General features: G+C 47.6%; 1 protein-coding gene across 4 annotated transcripts in view; it reads left to right on the forward strand.

The window, feature by feature from the left end:
- Nucleotides 1-22,399, forward strand: part of SETBP1 (SET binding protein 1) — a 362,122-nt gene that overhangs the window by 20,666 nt on the left and 319,057 nt on the right. For all 4 annotated transcript variants that reach the window (XM_045065578.1, XM_045065577.1, XM_045065580.1 and 1 more), the window contains one exon: nt 132-789. In XM_045065578.1, the coding sequence (XP_044921513.1) occupies nt 304-789 (486 nt within the window). In that variant the 5' untranslated portion in view covers nt 132-303. The remainder of the gene's footprint in view (nt 1-131; nt 790-22,399) is intronic.

A 22,399-nucleotide genomic window follows, 5' to 3' on the forward strand; every position in this document is an offset into this window, starting at 1 on the left:
TTTGGGGATATGCATTTTTTTTTCCCCCTGATGGCCATAGATTAGAGGGAAGGGGCTTCTGGAACTTAGATTGAGTTCTTTTTGAGGTCATTTTCCTTCCTGCCATGACTAATTATCTCTCTGCTTCTCAGTTGCAGATCTGACCTCTTCTGAACACGTGGCCGTGTCTCCATCCCTGGGACTCTGAACCCAGCAGCTGGACCACTTTGTCCTTGGGATTTTGGGTGTCCTCTCTTCTTAATCTTTCCCCTTTCCTCTCTTCCCTTCCACCTCCTGAGAACTCCTGAAGACTGTAGGATTGTCATGGAGTCCAGGGAAATCTTAAGCAGCTCCCGGCAAAGGGGGGACGAGTCGGAATTCCTGCCTGTCTCCTCAGCCAAGCCCCCAACTGCCCCTGGCTGTGCAGGAGAGCCTTTGCTCTCTGCTCCAGGAACTGGAAAGGGGATCCCAGTGGGCGGAGAACGCATGGAGCCAGAGGAAGAGGATGAACTGGGCTCAGGGCGGGATGTGGATTCCAACTCAAATGCAGACAGCGAGAAATGGGTTGCAGGAGATGGCCTGGAAGAACAGGAATTTTCTATCAAGGAGGCAAACTTCACAGAGGGCAGTCTGAAGCTGAAGATTCAGACCACCAAGCGGGCTAAGAAACCCCCAAAGAATCTGGAGAACTATATATGCCCACCTGAGATCAAGATCACCATTAAGCAATCTGGTGACCAGAAGGTGTCCCGTGCTGGGAAAAATAGCAAAGCCACAAAGGAGGAGGAAAGAAGCCACTCCAAAAAGAAGGTAGGGAAGCGCTGTTTGTAGGGTTTTTTTGGTTGTTTATTCATCTTTGCCATTCTCCCTCCAACTGTTAAAGGTCTGTGTGCTTCTTACTTATGTATTTTGGAATTATCAATTTCTTTGATGGACTACTCAATGCCCTCCAGGAGAAATGCCTCTGATATCTTGGTGTAGTTTCTAATCTATTATTATCTTCTACCCATATGAAAATCAATAGCTACTGGAATGATAATTCTGGAGCATTCCTATTTATTAGGTAGCTGCCAAGTGACTGGGTCAGACCTGGCTAAGCTGTGACAAAATATTTGCATCTTTTCATCTAGTTAACAGTGGGATGTTAAAAGTTTTTGGTCAGTCACAACAGTCACGGACCTATATAACCTCCTTTTGGTTTCAGTTACCGCTGTAAGTCTTTCTAAAACAGGCAAGTCACTCACTGGACTGAGGAAGCCATCTTCATAGTGATTTAGGCTGTTAGACAGCTCGGAGATCATTGCTCTGAAAACCGCTGGTGAGCCCTAGGAGCTCAAGCTGGAAAAAGAAAAAGGGGCAGGGGACTGGCCCGAATCTTTGTTTAACACAGTGTGGATTTTTAAAGATTGGGTGTTGAATGACCTTGGTTGGCTGTCACTTTCCTCCTGAAAGTCAAACAGGTGGCAAGCAGCTCTCAAGATGATTGCTGGTGACATTTGGTTGGGAATGAATGGGTCCAGGTTTCATTGCATTTATATCACAGGGTGTTACATTGACCTCCCTTCTTCAAAGTGGTATGGCACCCGGCCGTGATAGCAGGGAATGGCCCTAGTCTGGGAAATGTTTGTCCCCAAAACTCGCTGGGGTTCATGAATGCCTCTGAAAGGAGCGCTATTGTTTTCAGAGGTTTCGGGTTCAGGGTGGTATGAGTTCATCAGCATCTTTGTAACTTTCGCCCACATCTTATTTGGGCTCTAGACATGATGGATTAGCTAAAAACAGCACATATGCATGACCCTCTCTCCTTTCTGACTCAGATAATCTGTAACGTTTCTGTTACTAGTGGTTTTTGAGCTTCTCAATAGTCGCTCTCAATAGAACCACTAGGAATCTTGTTCTTTTCTTTGGTGTGGGGCTTGTGTCCTTCCTCATGCTAAGTGTTTTGACTGATGTGTTGCATTTAAAATCCAAAGACTTGGATGAGAAGAGATTTCCTAGGGTGACCAGTACCTTCCAGTTTCTTCAGACTATCCCAGTTTTAAAACCCAAAGTCCTGCATACAGGAGCCCCCTCAGTCTTGGGCAAGCCAGGACAATGGGTCATCTTATTTTATCATTTGAAACATGTAATAATTTTTAGAAGCTAGCTTGTTTTTACAGGGCATAGAGGTAGGGTTTTCGCCTACCTCGCCTGCCCTCATGACAAGTTGCGGTGATTTCTGGGGTCTCTGTCATAAAACGAAAGATTATCTAGATGCTTGTGGAAACTTCAGAAATACTTGCAAGAGAATGCAACCGTTCAAATTAGGCTACACTTAGAAAGTGAGGCTTTGCTTTGGAGTTTGGTCTCTTCAGCTTTGAAAATGAGTATCTTTGTCTCCGGCCACTGAGATGGCCAGTTCTTTGTGTATTGTTGGATTTTTGTGTGGGTGGGTAGTCTTGAAAACTGTGGTAACTGTTTTCTCTCCATCCCCCTCACTGCCAGGACTTGAGCAACAGCCCACAGTTTGGGGTATGCAAACTCAAATTCATTACCCTAGAAAGAGCTCCCTTGTCCTGATCAGGTATGACTTTACATACAGCCACAGAACTGTTCCTAAAGGTAACCTTCTGCCTGTTGGAATGCCCCAGAATAAAATTCTCGATTTTATGACATGGGGATGATTTCAGAGCTACAGTGTGCAATATCTGAAATTCTCAAGCTTGTCATTCTCACCCAAAAAGCTGGATATCCTTTGTGTACTTTACTGGAAGGAGGTGAAATCACTTCTTTGAATGGGTGACTTATCAAGTAAGTGTTTCTAAGTCTTAGAAATTGGAAAGGACAGAAAGGAAGGGGAAGGACTGAAACTCAGCTCACGGTGCTGCGTTATGCTGACACTGTGATGGGAAGATCTACACAAATTTTAAATTCCTCAGAGCTTGCTTCACCCTGCACTTCTCCATCATTCCTACCTTTATTTATGCCTGGAGCTGTTACTATCCAGAAATAAATGCATGAAGTTATCGGTCCTGAGCTTTAATCCCTTGATAGATGGTAGAAACATTCTCTGATCCCTATTGGATCAGAGTGTTAACTTGATTACTTTGCGGAATTCCCATTGGTTTGAAAAGAGGGAGTTAGCAAAAGCCAAACTTGAGGTGGAGAAGTAGAAACCTCGCTTACTGTTTCAGTGCCATGAACTTGGAGAATTTACTTCTATCTATGAACGTGAAATATGTGATCAGGAACTTGGGATGGAGGCAAGGATGAGGATGGCATATGGTAAGCAGCAGATGAGCGGTCTGACTCTACAATCTAGTGTTCTGGATTTTTTTTTTTAAGTACTCTACCTGCAGTGTGGGCCTTGAACTCATCACTGTGAGATTAAGAGTCTCATGCTCTACTGACTGAGCCAGCCAGGTGCCCCCCCCCCTCCTTTTTTAATGAGGCAAGCCACTTATGGAAGAAGTGTGGATGGAGTGGCCCCTGGGACTAGGTCCTATGTTGGGAACAAGGAGGGAGGCTCTGTTGAGCTGATCTTTGAGTTGGTAGAGATGCCCGCTTGGGAATCACCTGAAAATATGTGTTGACTTAGAGCAGGAGTCGGCAAACTAGTCTGTGGGCCAAATCTAGCTCCTGGCCTGTTTTTATACAGCCCACAGGCAAAGAATGGTTGGAAAAAAATCAAACAAAGAATAATATTTTGTAACATGTGAAAATTATATGAAATTTAAATTTCAGTGTCCGTAAATACAGTTCTGTTGGACTGGAGCCACATCCATTTGTTTACATTTTGACTGCCTTTGCGCTCAGACAGCAGAATGGAGTGGTTGTGACAGAGACTGGATGTCCCACAAAGCTTAAACTATGTTCTATCTGGCCCGTACCAAAAAGGAAAAAAAAAAAAAAATGTTGACCCTTGATTTAGGGACAGGACATAGAGTTTCAGGATAACAAGGATTTTGTTTGGCTTTGTTTCTCATGATTCTTCCTCCAAACTTGGAGGCTGGGGGGAAATTGGGTGTTACATCATTATGTGCTTCTTTTTTTTTTTTTTTCTTCCCCAGACCAATTAATTTTGTTCAGCTCATTGTTTGACAGCCTTAGGCAAAGACAGCTCATACTGGATCCCAAATGATTTTCTTTTTCATTGGTTTTTGTAAAAAGCACACTCTTTAGGCTAATGATAGCTTTCCTTACATATCACAACTAGTGTTTTACTCGGCTAAGTGTATTTCTGCGTGTTCTGTTACTTTGGGATGAAGGTGTCTATGTGTGGCGTCCTCTAGAGTTTTATTCCAAGTTTCAAACTTGACACCAATCCTCCAGATCGGAGAGAGCCATTATAGATGTTCAGGCAACATGGCCCCTTGAGTGGTAGGATGGTAGGGGGGACCCATGAGGATACCCCTTCACTGGCTCAAGGATGGATGGACTCTTTCTCACCAGGGTCTACATCCCCTCTCTTCCATGTGAAATTAGGATGGCCACTAAAGTGCTATATGGAGGTGGGTTTATGATGAATGAATTTATGTGAGGTATAAGAGCCACATTTGGTGAGAAGTGGAGGCCGAGAAGAGCATTCAGAACATATTCCAGAGCCTCAGAATCATCCGTGGGATGGACCTGCATTGCAGATGGACTCAGTAAAGGCAGCTCCCTCCTTACCACAATAGCAGCATTGTTGCAATGTTAGACTTAGCCAGGCAAGTGCTGAAGTAACATAAGCTTCATGTAGTTCCCTTCTAGGTCACTCAGTCAAAACAATAGAAAACACAAGCCGGAATCTCTAGAAGCAAGTTCAAGAACAGCACGTGAGCATAGACTGTTCCAACAGTGACAGGTTTTGGAAAGGCTCTCAGCTAACAGCTCTCCTCTTTCCTGAGGACTTCCCATAGGGGTCAGGGACACCCGTAGCATGAGGAGAGGGGGTTCCCTTCAGTGACCCAGGCTGGGAGATGTGGGTGGTAATCTGCACCAACTGGCTTGGTGGCTTCGCATCTGGAGTATAAACTTGTTGAAGCCCCAGTGTCTATATCTGTCAAATAGAGATGCTAATTTCCACATGATATAACTCAGTGGAAGATTTTAGGAAGAATGTGTAATTGACAGAGCACACATCGTAATAAACAGTTCAGATCTGTGGAGCTGTGTGGCAGGCCCCGCTGCTAGCTATTTTATATGGATTCACCTTTACTGTTTGTCCTTCCAACAGTCTTGCCAGGCAGATATCACCCACTTACAGATGAGGAAGTTGAGGTTCATTTGCGTCAAAAAAGCAGGGACCCAAATGGGCAGGGTTGGTCTTTGAAGCCGGTTTTTCTATACCCCAAAGCTAAGGCTGTATTCCAGTCCCAAAGTGACCACACTCTAAAAGACCACTGGAAGGTAGGGATCTAAGCACTGGGACATTTCTTGCACACCTTCCATATTAATTAGGGTGACAGAATCATCATTTGGTATATCGTCCTTAATTCCAAGTGTGCCAGGATGTTAGAAAAATTCAAAGCCTCATGAGTTAAAGTCTTGTTTTTTGTTTTTCCTTTGTTCTTCTTTTGACCAAAATACAACTTCTGTTTCATTTCTTTGGATTTAGTTTTCCCTTTTCGCAGCTTCATCAGGAGAATCTATTTCCTCCAACAGCAAGGACTTTAACCTTATATCCACCAGTGACCTGCTGTGGTCCTAGAAACATGCTCGGGATTTGTTCTTGGCAGTCCCCCCTACACCATCTTCATATGTCTGTGGAAAGATGCTAGCTTTCTGCTCTGAGCACTTCTGACTCTCCCTTAGGAAGTTCAGTAAGTTGGGCATTCATTTACTCATTCTTTAAATAGTTTTTTTTTTTTGTACCAAACACAAAGTTTGGATGTAGATGGGAAGCGAGGTTGGCATCAGATCGCAGGGAGTGATGAACGTCAAATAAGTAACAGGGTTTGCGTTCAAGTTGGTAAGTGATGGGAATGCTCAGTGGACTTTGAACTGGGGCAAGAGAAGGGTTGGGGGCTCTGGGGACATAATGACAGGGATTCAGGGCAGAGAAACTTAAAGCGGAGCCTTTAGGTAACACTAATGTTGTGAAAGTTCTTTATTTTTTTCCATAGGGTGCGGAGAGGCACATTTCTCTCTCAAGCCTCTGTGGGGATGACATTTTAGTGTATTAGGTCGTTGGAAGTGGGCGTGGAGAAGGGGAAGAAGGTAGCTCAGAACGCCTGATACCTGACCGCCATGCCCATCATCTCCTCTGCTCTGGCGGTGGCCCTGGGCATCCAGCAGAGAGCCTTCCTCCCTCTTTGTGACTCGGTGTGTCCTTCCCTTGCCATCGTTTTGCCCAGCAGCCTCTCTGGTCCCTCCTGTACATCACTTGACTGTGGGCTTGCCCTCCCTTCTTCTGGGGGTGAGAAGGTGGTCTTTTCAAATTCTGGGGCTATGGGCTTCTTTCCCCCAAAGGACCCTGGACTCAAACCTGATAGGAGAGCAGGGCTTGCCAGCTTTTCTTCCAAAGAGGCTGAATTTCCCTTCTTGTTTAATTTTATGTTTTCTCTCTATAGATTTTTTTTTTTTTTTTTTTAAGGAGCACATTCCTATTTATTCATCAGTGTGCCTGAAAATTTTCTCTCCTGATAGGTTTCTCTCCTGATAGGTTATTTTATAGCTAAAAGCTGCATGAAGGGTGGTGAATAACCCTCTCCGCCAAGTATTTGTCTCCAAGAGGCCACAGGTGGCATTTGACATCTGCAGCTGAACATGTAGGGGATGGAACATTGGACTTGGGAGCAGGAGCCCTGGACGCCAACTCTGTCTCTGTCACTAACAATTATGGCAAGATTGATTCACCTTCCTGAGCCTTAGTTTCTCCATGTTAAAAAAAAAAAAAGAAGAAGAAGAAGAAGAAGGAAGAAAGAAAAGAATAAACCCAAACCAGCTTCTGACCTCTACAGTCTTAATTTCTGTTTCAAAAAACTGGAACTTTAAGAGCCATTCTGCCAGATGGGGCAGGTCTTTCTCTTTAACAAAACTAGTTACTATAACCAAAAAATTTGACCTCTATTTGGACCCGCTGTTCCGTCATCAGATTATTTCCTTTCTGCCCCAGTGTCACAAGGCCCACGATCGTGGGAGCAAGTGTCAGAGTTGAATTTAGAAAGTGGTGAGATTTACCAAACTTGTGTTCCATGACTATATTCTGGGAAACTTTGGTTCTTCCTTCCCTTTTAGTATTTTTCCTTTTTTGCTCCTCTGTATTTGGGGTTGTCTGGGGGGTTTAAAGCACCATGCTGGCTCTTTCCTTCTTGGTTGTGACATTCCCTTGGTAGTCAGACTCACTTTGGACATCCCCAAGGAACATTCCTTAGTGAACGCCATGCTATTGCAGAGAACCAGGCAGTCTTCAGCAGGGAACGTGTGTTCTGTTCTGATGAAGAGCCATTCACTCTCTGAAGTAAGGAATAAAGGATCTGTTAGGAAGAGTTCCTGCCCCAAGAGTGGATTGGAGGTTAGGTCCCCTGTATCGTGGACCGGGTTCCGTCTGTCTTTGGAGGAGGATAACCAGGCTCTGTCTGACCTGAGGTGAATTACTTAACCTCTTGAAACTAGATCCCAATTATGTGAAAATCAGGGATAATAGCAGCACCTCTCCTCATTGGTGTCTTGTGGGGATGGAAGGGCCTGCGGGCGCTTGGCATAGCCTCTCACAGAGTATGCCTTACCTGGACTAACAGCCACCTCACTGGGGCCACAGGAACTTCCTCAGTGACCTACAGTGGTTTCAGGCTCCTGGGCTGGGGGGGGGGTGGTGTCTCAGAAGCCCCAGTTTCCCTAGGCTGATTCTGCTTTCCTAGGGCCACAGGCTGTGTTGAATTGTGCTTGCTGGCCAGCAGTGCCACTGTCTCATTTCTGATCCCTCCACAAGCTTCAAACCGATAGAGCAGATCACCAGTGGGTTGGTTGGTGTTTTTTTTGTTTGTTTGTTTTGTTTTGGTCGTGGTGGGGATTGGCACGGGAATTTATTTAGAGATGGTTCAAAGGTCTTTCATCTCTGTGGTCATTTATCTGCTGAGCCAGGATTGCTGCTGAGCTCAAAGCTTGACTCAAAATGAAAGTGTTAAAGCCGTGTCCTAAGAACAAGCAAGGGGTTCAGTGGGCGCTGCCTTCTCCCCTGGCTGCTTTTCCGGCATTTGCAGAGTCTCCCCCTTCTCCGTCACTGTGATTTCACATCCTCCGAAAGTTCTCTCAGAGTTGTATTTCCGGTTGATCTTTAGTTACATTGCCCTTTTTTTTTTTTTTTTAAATTTGTAATAAAAGGCAAGAGAAGCAATCCCTTTTGGGTCTGCTCTACCCCGTCCTTTGATTCTTCTAATTCCTGCAACTTTAAGTTCAAACGTCCTGTCTTCAAAGCACTGCATGTAGGACGTCCTAGGCCATCCCAGGATGTCCCCTGCCTGCCTGCCTTGTGTGTGAGACATGAGTGGCTTTGGTCAGGAAGTCATTGGGCCTGGGCAAGGGCATAGGCCAAGAGCCCAGGGATGTGGCAGGAAGGTTCTCAGAGCCTGGGCCCGAGGCCTTAGTTCAGGCTCCTGACAGCAATATGTATAGCAAACAAACAGCATGAGCCAGTGAAGTCTCATGTTGTCAGGGCTGTGGGAGGGGGTTTCTTTATGCACAATAAACTGAACATTCAGCGTGATGATTTGCACATGGCTACACTGCTTTGAGGTAGGGGCTTCAACGGGGATGGTCTTCGGGGTGAACTAACCTGGAAGGTGGCCGTTGAGGCTCTGGGGGTGCCCCCTTCTGCCCTGCACCCCCAGAGAGGAACCAGTGGCCAGAGGGCGAGGCTGCCAGCAGGGAGGGCAGAAGTGCAGTGGAGCCCGGTGCCTGGAAGGCGCACAGACAGACACAGCACGCACACAACCGCGTGGACCCCCAGTCGTACCCAGCATGTGCCCGAGTCTGAATTGGAGGCCCCGGAGGCTGAAGCCGGGAGCCCTGCGTGCGAGCGGAGGCCACCGTCTGAGCGTGTCAGAACACGGCAGCCAGAGCTCTGCGTCCTGGGCAGGTTCGGGCCACGGACGTCCTCGGGCTTCTGCCAGCTTTCCATCGTATTCCAGCGAACTTGCCCTCCGAAGGCCAGGGGCCTCCCCGTATACCTGAAGCGTGCTTTTCTCTCTAAAGGCCCAGGTTTGTTTTTTTCTTCCTGCTTACCCCTCCCGCCCGGGCCGACTTCCCTCACCTCCCCACCAGCCTATGACCTCAGCAGGGGAAACAATGGGAGCCTTTATTTGCTCTGAAAAGTCCAGGCAGTTCCCATCTTGCTACCTGGCCTGGGAGGCCGTTTGATAACCATCATTAGTATCAAATGCAGGTTGCCTCGGTGTATTTTCTAGACCTTGTTTATTGTGTTTTTCCCCAGACCATCTCCTTTGCCTCCCACATGTTTCTAGCCAGCCTCACAGTGGGGAGTAAGAAGTAGGGAAGGGGGTGAGAATCCTGGGAGACAGACAGACAGACAGCACCTCTGTCCCTCAAGGGGCACCACCACACCTGGCCAATAGGAGGTCTTCATTTGCAAATATAGACGTGCCCAGGAGTGAGGACAGCTTTATGCGCTGAGCCATTCGGTTCATTGGCATAGTCCTGTGAGTAGTTGCTCAGCTCAGGTGTGCAGCATTTTCCCAGACAGACCAGACCCCCAGAGAACCACCCGAAGGGAGGGGCTTCTCATGGGGATCACGGATGTAGCTAAAGGGAATCTATTTTTAACATATAATGGGAATTTCCATGTTTCTATCCCTGTCCTTTTCAGCGAGCGAGGGGAGGAAAACTAAGGTATGTGGGTGTGTGGCCCTTCCTTGCACTGTAGGTTCTGAGCTTCCCTGTCCTCCTGCCGGACGGCTGCCATTGGATGGATAGCACCATGCTGGCATTGAAATGCTGGTGAGCCATGAAGGAAACCAAAGCCTGGGAGACCCAGCAAGGGTCTGAGACATGGGGTTGAGTCCATGGAGGAGGATATGGGTTGGAATTTGGCACCAGCTCAGGGAGCCGGGGAAGGCTGAGCACAGAAGTTGTAGGTCAGAGGAAAAGAAGGGTTCCATGGTTGGGTCACCCTTCTAGAATCACAGAATTCACTGAGAGTCAGAAGAGCCTCTGAATATTTCCATTCAACCTCCCTCCTAAACAAACAAAAGATACCTTCTGAAATCCCTCACCGTTATTTGGAAGTTGCTCTATGGCCCTCAGGGAAGAAACTTGGTATCTCTTGAGGCAGTCCTGGATTTAGGAGAGCGCTTTCTTATGTTGCCCTGAAGTCATCCTTTTAAAGGTCAACTAGTTCCAGTTCCTCAAACTACTCCTTGGAGTCCATGGTTTTCTGGTGCCAAACCACCTTGGTTCCTATACTGGGAATGCTGGTTTGTCATTGTTTCTCCTAAAAGGCATAGATGGGGAGGTGGGCCCTCACAGAAAAGAATTTAGGATCAGGAGGTCATCTGCTCTTGCTCAATACCAGGAGATTGTGACCTCCTCTGCTCTAAGCACACTACCTCTATTGGCAGGACCCTGGGCTGTCCCAGCTTTCTGGTAGCTTCCTCATTGTTGGTATACACTGAACTCAAGGTCAGGGAAACTCTCCAATTTAATTTTGCCTTATGCTATTCTTGCTGGTCTAAATCATCACATCCTGCATTTAGTAAATTTTTTGGAACAAAATTCTGGTATTTGCATTACTCTTCTTCTCATCTCTTTGTGCAGAGTTCTAGACAGAGATGTGACTCAAATGGTAGTCAGGTGGTCTTATGTGGGTCTGTGGACCCTATAGAAGGCATGGAAATAAGACAACTTTGAAATGTAGATGGCCATCTCACTCAGAATTCCCCTTCTATGGTTTTTCCAGTGGGATAACTCTAGACCACTCTCCACCAGACGCGAACGGCCTTCTTGGATCTAACAGAAAGGGTTGTAAAAGTGTGCTATCAAAAGTAAAGCATTTTCTTCTCAGCTATTGTGTAAGCTCTCTGAGGACAGGCATTATATCTTTTAATACAATTTTCACTAATTTTATTTCCCCAGCCTGGATATTCAACACATTCATGTTAGCTCTGTGCCAGTGAAGATAATTCTATGGAGGACACTCTTCTCTATCAAAACACCTTCTCCCTAGTTAGCCTTATGTATTTCGCACTGGTGCCTTAGAAACATCTGGAATTCTCCGTCATGCTGCCTTTTTTTTGTGCACTCATCCTTATATACTGTAGCAGAGCTGAGGCATCTAAATTCTACAGGAATCTACAGAGTTGTATGGTGTGTTCAGCCTAAGTGCTGTGTGAGGTATAGCAAGACCTTATTAGAGAGAATCGATCTCAGAGCATTTAGGGAAAAATCCAAGGCAGTATAATAAACTATCAAAATATCTGTTGTAGATAGTACAGAGTATGAAAAATTGGGAGCAACCATCACACCTGCCCAGCACCTTTACAAAGCATTTGCATCTGCCAAACTGTTGCCTCTTTCTGGTTTGTTCTTAGGATGTTCTATTCTTGGGATCGCTATTGTTCCTCCCTGTTCTATAGATTGAGAATGGGTCTTGGAGGGTTTTTAAATGACTTGCCCAGAGCTTACAGGTGATTACCAGGGGGGAACTGGGGTGAGGGGAGCCTCAAACCCTCATCGGACTCTCAGATCTCCTGATCTGCAGCAGTAGGAAGTGGTCATTGATAGACGCATTCTAGCTGGTCTGCTGAGACCTCGTCCAGGAGAAAATCACTGAGTCTTGTGCCATCCACCTGCTTCTTCCGGCTGCCCGCCTCTGGCCGAAGCCGTGTGTGAACCTGGGCATTGTGGCATCTTCCCAGATGCGCACGGCCCCTTTCTTGACTGCCCACAGCCGTCTCCCCACTGGAAGACACAGCAGGGCACCCCGGCAGTGAGGAGCAGTAGAAAGTGATGGCCAGCAGCATGGCCCAGGTCTGTGGGAAAATAGGCTCACTGTGACCCAGTCGAGAAGCCATGGACAGTGAGCTCGAAAGTGTCCCGGCTCAGAAAAGAATTTAGGATCAGGAGGGATGCACACAGAGCCCCTCCGAAACTAGACTCTGGGAGCGCTTTCTGACCTGAGAAACGGAAGGAGGGTGGCTACCCAAAGCAAGGGGTTCTGGGTCCGAAATCCTGTTTGGCCTTTAATGGATGAATCCCTGTTTTCTCTTCTTTAAAAAAAGGGATTAGTACTGTCTCTCTCCCTTCCACATTGCTTTGAAGATCAGCCGAGCAAATGCTTCTGAAATGTTAAAAGTACAGTGGAAATTCGAGGTGCTCTTCTGTGGAACTGCCCTGTCGTCGATTCCAAACAAACTATAGTCTCTAATTAAACTTTTTCCATGGCTTCCTCCAGTATCCCCTCCATGCCTGGCCTCTTTCTTCCCCTGCTTTGAATAAAGCCCCCGGACGTGGCCGTGATGAACAGCAGCTGCGGGCTGGACGCGGTCAGCGGCCGAGTCCAGATACCCGCCACATGGTGTAATTGCCCTTTGTGAAATTCTGGGGTGAGAGGTCAGCCCTCTTTGCCCATCTTTGTCACTTCTCAGTCATCTGTATCCTGGTGGTATCCTTCCCCGACCCTGACTCCCCCCGCTTCTCCTGGAGCCCAGGAAAAAACCATCTGCTGAGTTGGCTTTCAGAAGATTTTTTTTTTAAATACCAATTTCCCTTTGTTCCGAGGCAACCTCCAATCAGAGCCGGGGTCTGCTGGGTTTGGCGAAAGGCTGGTATTGTGTTTCGTGCTCCCGGAGGAAAGGTTGTCCACTTGCTTTTCTTTTTGATTCGATCCCCTGCCATTCTGCCGGGGAGTCAGGGGTTGCAGCTGCCGCTGTCAGCTGTAAATAGGGGACCTCCTTGTTTAAGAACCTACACGTTAATCCTTTGGCTGGGGGAGGGAAAAAGAAACAACAGAAAACAGTAACAAAACAGACAAAAAAATGAAAACCAGCGCTAACAGAGGTCTTTCTCCCTGTTCCCGCCTCATCCCGTAAGTCACACAAAATCCTACTAGATGCTTAACCTCGGGCCTTGCTGTTATTGAGGTTTTCTTGAAGAGTGTTTGGTGTCTGGCCTCTTCTGTTTCCTGATTTCTTGCTGAAGAATATGTCCTGCCCATGAGTGGCCGAGGAGAGTCGTTCTTGTACGGAAAACCTGTATCACAGGGAAAGGCCACTGGCAGTGCTGGCTACTTTCCTGGGCATGACGGTGGCTACCGTTTCGGTACTTGGAGTAGCTGGGAACTCTGCCAAGCATTTGATGCCTATTGTCTGCTAGGGTCTCCCCACAACCACAGTGGAGATGTTGTTATGCCCATTTTACAGATGTATAAACTGAGGCACAGAGCCCTCCCGTCACTTGCCTCAGGTCTGAGTCCGGAAGTGGTGATCCCAGTGTGCCCACCCTCTGAGCTGCAAGGCAGCTGGTCCATGGTGGCTTGCATGGTGCCTGGGCAGACCGAACTTGCCCCGGGCGCCAGAGATTCTCGCCTCCAGAGCCTGCCTTCCAGAACACCTCTGGGGGAGGTGTTTTCTCCACGCTTCCATTTCTCTGTCTGGACCACTGGAACCGCAGTAGCTAGATGCTAGGGAAGCCAGAGAGAGTTGGACAAGTCTCGTGGATGCTTTGTACACTTTTCAGTCTCTGAAGCTTGGGCTTGCTTTTATCCTCTTTTTCTATCACATTCTATACAATGGGTAAAACTCCTCTTGGCAGATTTAGGAGATGCTCTGACACATCCTCTCAAGGTTATCCTATAACTTTAGTACCTGACCTCCCTGTACTCACTCCCATCTTTACTCATGGGCCTCTGCTAGGCGATGGTCCTTTACAAACACAAGGGGTGCGTTTTGCTTCTTTATGGTGGTAAGAAGAGGGGTCAGCAAGTGAACACATGATTTGGTGAAAATTCATAAAATTTGTAAGGCAGTTTTTTTTTTTAAAGATTTTATTTATTTTTTTGACAGAGATCACAAGTAGGCAGAGAAGCAGGCAGAGAGAGAGGGAGGAAGCAGGCTTCCTGCTGAATAGAGAGCCTGATGTGGGGCTTGATCCCAGGATCCTGGGATCATGACCTGAGCCGAAGGCAGAGCCTTAACCCACTGAGCCACCCAGGTGCCCCGTAAGGCAGTTTTGAAACATGCCATCTCTTCCCTCTTCTTGCTGTTGGACTGGGACCGTGACCTAGAGTACTGGAGGGCCCTGCAGGTTCCCCTAGAAATGGAGTTTATAAAATAAAACTAACACGAGAGAGAGAGAGAGAGAGAAGGGGAAGGTGAAAGCTTTCTCTTTTGCTTCCTCCTGAGAATATGGAATTTTCCTAGATAACTTAAAATATGTGCATGCGTCTGTATCGATTTTAATATCTTAAAATATAATGCAGGCGCCTGTTAAAGTAGATTGTAAGAAATGTAGCAAGCTAACTGAGCAGTATACTCATCTGGGCTCCGGAAACTAATAGACTCCCTTGCTCAGCAGCTTACTCTATGAAATGAGGTAATTTTTATTAAATGTTCTCTCCTTTACTTTTCACTACAGTCCAGGAGTGAAACCAATCTCCGCTGGAGGAATTAGAGAGACAGAAGGCCGGGTAAGGGAGGTGGTAAGCCCACAGACCCGGCAGACAGTGGGCCAGGGGTCGAGAGGAATTACCCCACTGCTCAGCTCTGCCAGCTGACTCGGGCTGCATGGTGGGTTAGCGGGGGTCCCGTTCTAGCGTGGCATCAGCCAAGGCTGCAGATCCCAGGTTTGTGAGAGCAGGAGCAGCAGGGAGAAGGAGAAAGGGAAATGTTGATCGGAACAGCGGGCTCTCAGAGTCACAGAGCAGTATTGTGGTGATATAACTGGGCAATATCTCTTCAATGTCCCGAGTGCGGTAATATTGTCTGCCTGACTTGGTAGCTCTAAGTAGAAAACAAGACAGATAAGCTTCTCCATAGTATCTCCACTAGGAAGAAGGATGCCAAAATTCTGTAGTTGACTGGTCTTGATTGAGTGATAGGGACAGTCTGTGACTAATTAAACACGAAAACAAGAAGTGCTGTGCGAGATGAACTGTGAGCTGTCCGTTCTGGTAGACACATGTAGCTTTACGGTATTGATGTATTGAATTGGTGGGATGTCCTTGAGATGGCCAGCCTAGAAAGAGGAAGCGAGGAAGCGAGGCTGGCTGGAAATCTGAAACATCCCGTGTCACACGTTTTGGTAACGGCACCGGAATCCAGGAGAAGCCGCGGAGGGGCTGGAAGTGGAAGGGGCTGTTGTATTGGCGCGGACTGGTGCAAGCGTGGAGGCCGCCGGAGCGCTCGCCACTCCCGGGGTGGGGGTGTGTGTGGAAGGGAAGGACAGCGTCTGGGAGAAGAGGTGCGCAGGGGGGCGAAGGGTAGGAAAGCACATGTGCTTAGCAGCCGTGTCAGCATGTTAAGGTCTGGGGGAAAGGGGCTGCCTCTGAAAGGCTCTAGTGAACCAGGTGACTGTTGCAGGGGAGAGATGGAAAACTAGAGACAGTGGGTACTCCTGGAACAGCCTGGCTTGTGGTCCTGGACCTTCTCAAAATTGTTTGGTGCTTCTCCCGAGGTGCTGGCAGGTTCCTGCTGCATGGAAGCCGGTCCTGGGAGCCTTTGAGGGGCAGTAGTACGTTTGGGTCTGGAGAGGGGCTGCTACAGGCCAGGCCAGCTGTGCCCCTTTTGCCTCCAGGAAGGAGCAGGTGCCAAACCTCTGGATGCCTGGCTTTCCTTCTGGCCTCATTCCCGAATGACAGCTGACCTTTGCTCCCAAAGTGAGGCCTGCAGCAGATTCCTCTCTGTCTGGGACTGACCGTGGAGGGCCTGTGGCTGCTTCTGCTCATCTCGTGTAATGCGCCGAGATAATTGCCGGTTCTTGTAGCTTCTCTCTGTCAGAAGAGGACAGCTCAGCTGTGGGACTTCAGCCTGCAGGCACCAGAGGCAGGGCTGGAGGGAAGGACAGATAGATAAGGCGAGAAGGCCCAAGTCAAATCTATCTGTATATATACACATATACATGTCAGAGAGGGACCTATAGGCATGAATGTCCTTCTGCCATCATATTTCTCTGAGGAATTCTGTCTAAGAAGGTAGTACGGTCTGGTGTCTATTAAAGATAATTCGGTGTTATATGCACACACACACACGTGTGTGTGTGTGTGTGTGTGTGTGTGATGTGTACAGCTTCTGGGAAGACAGATATTGCATACGATGTAGTAGAGCCCTGATCCAGGAACTAAGAGGTTAAGTCTCTGGCCTTGACCTAAACCCTAACCCTGGGTTTCCTCCTGTGCCTCTTGTTCCTAGGTTCCCTTCCCTAAAATGAAGGTAAGGAAGCAGAAGATCCCAAAGTCTTCTTCAACTCTGATATTCCAAGAAATCACTATATAAATACTGATTCATATAACTAAGTATTTGTGCATATACCTAGGAGACATATTAATATAGAGATGTGATTTTTTTTTCTCATTGTCAATATAAAGATATGGACAGTTTTTTTGTTTGTTTGTTTTTGGAATAGCTGCCTAGAAGTGTCAAATGCATATTTATTAGAGAAAAAGTAGCCATATGCAGCCACACCTAATATAAAAGATGACCAGGAATGACAAAGGAGGGGAGTCATGTGGGCATCTGGACAAGTGAAAGAGTGCACAGCCATTGCTCCCAGTTTATATGGACTTGTCTGGCCTCCGAAGAGACCTCCGTGCGCGCTTCTTGTCTTGCTGGGGAGGTCTGGGGAGGGGGCAGGGTATACCCATGTTCTGCCAATGCTGAGGTATGTGCAGAGCCCAGGGAAGGATGGAGGAAGAAGGGAGACTTGGATGGCCCTTGAAGAAAGCACAAGACTGAGGCAAGAGGGAGGAGTAACCCAGGGCATTGCGTGAGCCCTCTTGATGGAGTGTGGAGGGCTTGGGGTATGCCCTTAGGCTGCCTGACTGGTCTGCAGTTTACCTGGGAAGTCTGGAATGCAGAGAAGCCTTGGAGGGCCACATTAGGGAGATCTGATTATTAGTCCTGTGTGCAACAAGAAAGGAATAGACTTGCCTCTTCAGGTGTTGGGGAGAAGAGCATGGTGGAGTGTGCCGGCAGCTCTTTAGGAAACCCTGCGACAGCCAGCACAGGAGGGAAGCGAGCCCAGAAGTAGAGGAGAGAGAAGTGAACCAGTGAGGGGAGGAAGCGCCCAGTGAGGGCAGGAAGGGCCCTTGGTGTTTGCTATTACACTGAAGAGGCCAGAGAGCCATCAGGCAGGTGGAGAGGGGCTGCCTCTAACATTTTGATTCCTGGGACTTAGAGAAAGCACCGTCATTTTCTTAAGAATTCATTGATCGGTTTTCTAAAGCCATTTGTAAGTGTCTTACTGACACTTAGAGAAAGTTGATTGGAAAGTGCCTTGCGAGAAGAGCTTAACCTGTGTGCACAGGTTCCAAACCGAGTCTTCCTGCCCTGGGATTTGGTTTCCACCAGCAATGTCGAGCACAGGGATGTGGAAGGAAGGTGTTCATCCACTTGATCTTCCTGTCCTGTTATAAACTCAAGGTGGATGTCCTATATGTCAGGGTCATTGCTCGTGGTGTGGCAAATTCAGATTTCATCCAGAAGGTTCACTGTTTCTGGTCTGTTCTGTTCTTTGCTCTGCTTTGCCACTCAGTTCCTCTGCTACCACTGAGTTTCCCCAGCTTGGCACGGGGCTCAGTAAATCTCCTCTTTTCCACAAAGCTTTCAGGGAAATGGGGGAGAAAAGCCAGCATATGTTTGCCTCCACCGTCTTCTCTCCTCAGACCTTTTTTAACCACTTTACATGCAACCCACCCATACACAATGTGGAGGAACAAATTGCACTTTTTCTGTGTTAGGAAGGAACAAAAATGCATATGGCTGTGATGGGGGAATTTCCCCCACCCTCAGAAGATGGGGGAACAGGGCAATGGTGTGAAAGAATGAATTAGTTATGGCAAATCTTGTTAGTGTCCATTGTAAGCAGAGAAGCTAAGCCATCTGTGGCCACTTGCAAAATTGCTCCTTGTTTGTTCGGGTTCCCTACCGAAGCGAATCTTTGTGGCTTCTGATAATTTGCATACTGTCACTTGTTTGCCAACTGGAGGGTGTCTGGACATGTGTATATGAGGGGGCATCTGTGTGGACATGTATGTGTGTGCTGAAAAGAACCCACTGTTGGTATGCTGTTGAAATAAATGTCTGGGGGGCTGGCTTTGACTGAGCTCTGGGCTTAGGAGGAGAGGAAGGAGTCTTGAGGGCTCCTGTTTATATTATTTTTAGAACTTTCTACTCAACCTCTCCAGCTGCCTTCATGTGCTTCCATCCCTCACTCCTCCCCTGAGTCCCTTCTTGTCCTGATTCCTCTCCCAGCCTTGCCCCAATTTCTAAGTTCTTAATTGGTGATGTGTGTTCTGCAAGAAGAACCTGTTTAGGGCAGCTTACCATCCTGGTTGTTAAGCTAAGAGAGATGTCTTAGGGTAATCTATGCCACCAGTGTGACCGAGTTGTGCTGCTATTTAACCTCCATTCTGTGTGTTTACGGTGGACCTCCTGTAGATGAGTGGTATTCCAGATGCCGTGGGGGTCTAAGGGCTGCGTGACCTTTATTATCCCCGTCTTCAGGGAGTTTCCACGATAAGCCGCCTAGGCTCTGTGGATGGCATGAGCACAGTTCTGGAGGTTGTGAGTGAAGGGATTGGTCATTGTGGTCCAGTGGCCACGGAAGGCTTTGTATCTAAGGGTCTGTGCAAGACAGATGATCGTGGAGGGTGTGTGGTCAGCAGGGTTCCACGGCCAGACCTCTGAGATGTCCAGGCTGGCCAAAGAAATGGGCAAATGCAAATCTGCAGAAATCAAGCAAAAACGCTCCTTCTGCTTATCCTCAAGCCAACCGAGGTGAAGGATGATATAAAAGGATAAGAATCTGAGATAAGAGTCGGAGTTCTTCAGCATTTGTTACTAGCTGTACCGGTAATTTTTTCTCTCCATCATGATGGTGGCTTACTTGGCCACTCTGCACCTTACTGTCTCCTTTGAAGAAGAGGTATCATGCTCTTTCCTTCTCCTTCTCTTCCTCTCATTGTCCTTTATACGAGGCAATCTCTGACAGTAAAGAAAGTTGGTGCTTTCATCTCTGCGGAGGATCTCCTTTTGTATTTCTGTGTTTTGGGTGGCATTCTTCATAGCTGCTGATCTGAGCAGGTCCCACCGTTTCCCACACCTTGATGGCTACACACAAAGAAGAGTAAAGATGAAGGAAGCCTTGAAGCCCATCAGAGCCTTCTCCCCTGTACAGATGAGGAAACAGCCCAGATCAGGGATGTTTCAAGATCATATGGCCCATCAGGGACAGTCTGAAAAAAAGACCATTCTTTTTAGTCATCCCAATGCTGGGTGCTAAAAATGAGACAGGACACTTGATTGCTGTGGCCACTGCAAGGAATTCTGCCCTGCCTGGTTGCTTGGCTATCTTACAACAGCTTGGCCCTTCTCTCTTGAACCCTCCTGAACCCACCATGGCTTCGCCCAGGAGAATCAGATAAAGGAGTCTTTTATGGCCCAGCTTCCATGTGCTTGCAGCATTCAGAGAAGAAGGCCTGGCAGTGGGAGTGGGGTGGGGAGAAAACATTTGTCTTTCAATACTGGCCTGACATGAAAAGCCTCACTGACGGGCACTTTGAGAACCCCGCTAAATAATGGCCACGGCCAAGACAAAAGATAAAACTGACCCACTAGTTATTGCGGTTACTTAAACATGATTTACCCTGCATTATACTGGCTGGGACCTGGGGGTCTTGTTTCTAACGAGCCAAGAGACAGCACAATTAATTACATGGGAAGGAGTGCTATCAGACAGCAAACTAGTCATTGCAAAAGAAAAGGTCCTTAAATATTCCCTCCCTTCCTCAAAACCTGCCAGAAACACACAGAAATAGCACCACTCACATACTGGGGGACACAGGCCAGGCTGGGGAGGTGATGTGTGCTAGTGGTCCTGGTGTGGGATATGAGCAGGATGGGGGGGATCACCTGGAACCGGGGAGGCTGTGGTGAGGGGGGACGGCGTTGGGGGTTTGGAAGGGAGCTGTCACATGATGTGGCTGAAGATGAAAAGTCAGCCAGGAGCTCTACATTTTCACTGCCCTGGTGGACATGATTTCCACCCCGTGTGCCCATCGGGTAGTCAAGAGGGGCCTCTAACCTCAGTGACGTGCCCACGTGCAGTAGTTAGGATGTGGGGGGTGGGGAGCTAGAGTAGAAAGAAGCTTCGGAAAGTAGAGAGGCCAGTGAGCATGGGGCCCTGATGATAGGAAGGGTCCTGTCCTGTCCGCTGTGACGGGCCGGTTTTTGAATCATCTTTTCATCTGCAAGGAAATCCCAGAAGCCTTCGTCTGACTGGAACTGCCTTGTATCCATATCCCGCCTTGGTTAAACGTGGTGGCCAGAGAAGTCAGCTCTGGAATGGAGTGTGGGGCTGGAAAGATGAGAAGGTAAAGCCTGCCGGGTTTGAAGAGGGCAGGGCCAGAGGTTAAAGGAGAAAGGTTAGCAGCAGGCGAAGACCGGGATTGAAATATTTGCTGAAGGCTGACAGGCAACAGAATAGAGGCAGACAAGTGGCAAATTCCTATTTTCTCCTCTAATTGAGAAAATATTTTGAGTGGTATTCAGTCAGACTGCATAATGAGTGGGGGTGGGGGCTGGAGATGGAGTGAGAGACAGACTAGGAGTGAGAGAATATTACCAGCCACTGTGGGAGACCAACGTGACTACAGAGTTCAAGGAGTTGTGCAAACGGGCCAACTTCCCTTGGCTCCTCACAGGCCACCTCAGTCTTCATTTCTTCACCCACACATTCAGCACATGGTCACCGAGGCCCTCCTTCAGCTGGAGGGGCCAATGGCTGCCCGCAGGAATTAGCATCAGGTAAACAAGACAGAGGCCAGCCCTCCCTTTCAAGGCTCGCCGGGGATGGACGGTCGCACGCAGTTCCAACACAATCTGTGACCTTGACTCGATGCTGCTACTGTTCTCTCCTTAAAACCTACATCTTATATCCTCTGGGTCTGTGCACACTTCGGTGAATAAGTCTGTATGATCTTGTGTCTAAGAGATAAGATAAAGGGAACTGGTACTCAGGGGGGTTGCTCTGCACTGCCCAAGGAATGGGGAGAGCAGTGTGTGTGTGGATGGGGGACTTGGGGTGCGGGCAGCAGGTTAGGACGTAAAGCAGTTGTTTCTGGACTCAACCAGAGCCCATGGCTCCTCCTTCTTCTACGTCCTGCCTGCTCTTTTTTGCAAGAAATAGCTGCGGTGTTCAGGAGCACAAGCGTGTTTAGGTTTCCCTGACAGTGGTACGGCCTCTCACTTGGGTATTTATGAATTGCAGAAGCTTAGGGCTGGGAAGGCCAGGAGGGTCCCTTTACAGAGGGGAGTCCACGGAAGTTAAGCGACATCCCCATGGCGACTTGTGAGATCGTGCCAGAGTGGGGACCCTGCCCCAGCCCCCGACTCCCCAGCCAGCTCTGGGTGTACTACTGCCGCTTCCAGGAAGTGATGACTCAGATTATTTTCATCAACATCTCTCACCCCTACCCCCCTCCATTTTCTTCCCACAGCCACCAAAGCCAATAATAGACCAAAGCAGTTTCAATTTTAGGCAATTTCCTTTTTTACTTAGAAATCTATGGTTAGTGAGGGGTGATGCAGCTAGGGGAAGGAGGCCTCAGCCCGAGAGGGGATGGGCTTCTCCTGGCTGTCAGGTAGCCTGGAGGAAATCAGAACCGGGTACCTTCATGGAACCTTGAGTAGTTCTTCTGCTCTGAGTCCTTTGGCTGTTAAGTTCAGAGGGAAGTCTTCCCTGCCCCCTGCCAATTCAGGGCCCATTCCTGAAACTAAATAAAATTCTTAATGTAAATTTTAAACTTTAACAACTAACTCATACGAGTAGTTACAAATAATTTATAAGTGGCATTCCAGGATTCTGGATTTTAGTTCTAGTAGTCCTAGGTACATATTACCTTTTTTTTTTGCCCCCCCAAGAAAGTCGAAACTTTTCTTTGTTGCAGGGCTTGAAATTGGAAATCATTGAAAGAGGTTGTGAATAATCTAGTAATAATTGCTATCTTTGACATTTTGCATATTAGGCTCCACGCTTAAGCCCTTTACATAGGAATGTGTACAACAAACCTAAGAGGTATGTCTTATGATTCTTATTTTGCTGAGGAATAAATTGCGGCCCCAGGTGCTCAGCTAGCTTGCAAAAAGAGTATATATACATATATATACATAATAGATCTATTATGTATATATATGGCAATCTACTTATAGCAGGTGTATGAGAGAGTACTCCAATCAGGTCATTCTGATCTTAACTTTCATATTCATAATCATGAAGCTATGTAAGACCT

Source organism: Mustela putorius, unplaced genomic scaffold (genome assembly GCF_011764305.1).
Source record: "Mustela putorius furo isolate JIRA1106 unplaced genomic scaffold, ASM1176430v1.1 tig00003858_pilon_pilon_pilon, whole genome shotgun sequence".
Lineage (NCBI taxonomy): Eukaryota > Metazoa > Chordata > Mammalia > Carnivora > Mustelidae > Mustela > Mustela putorius.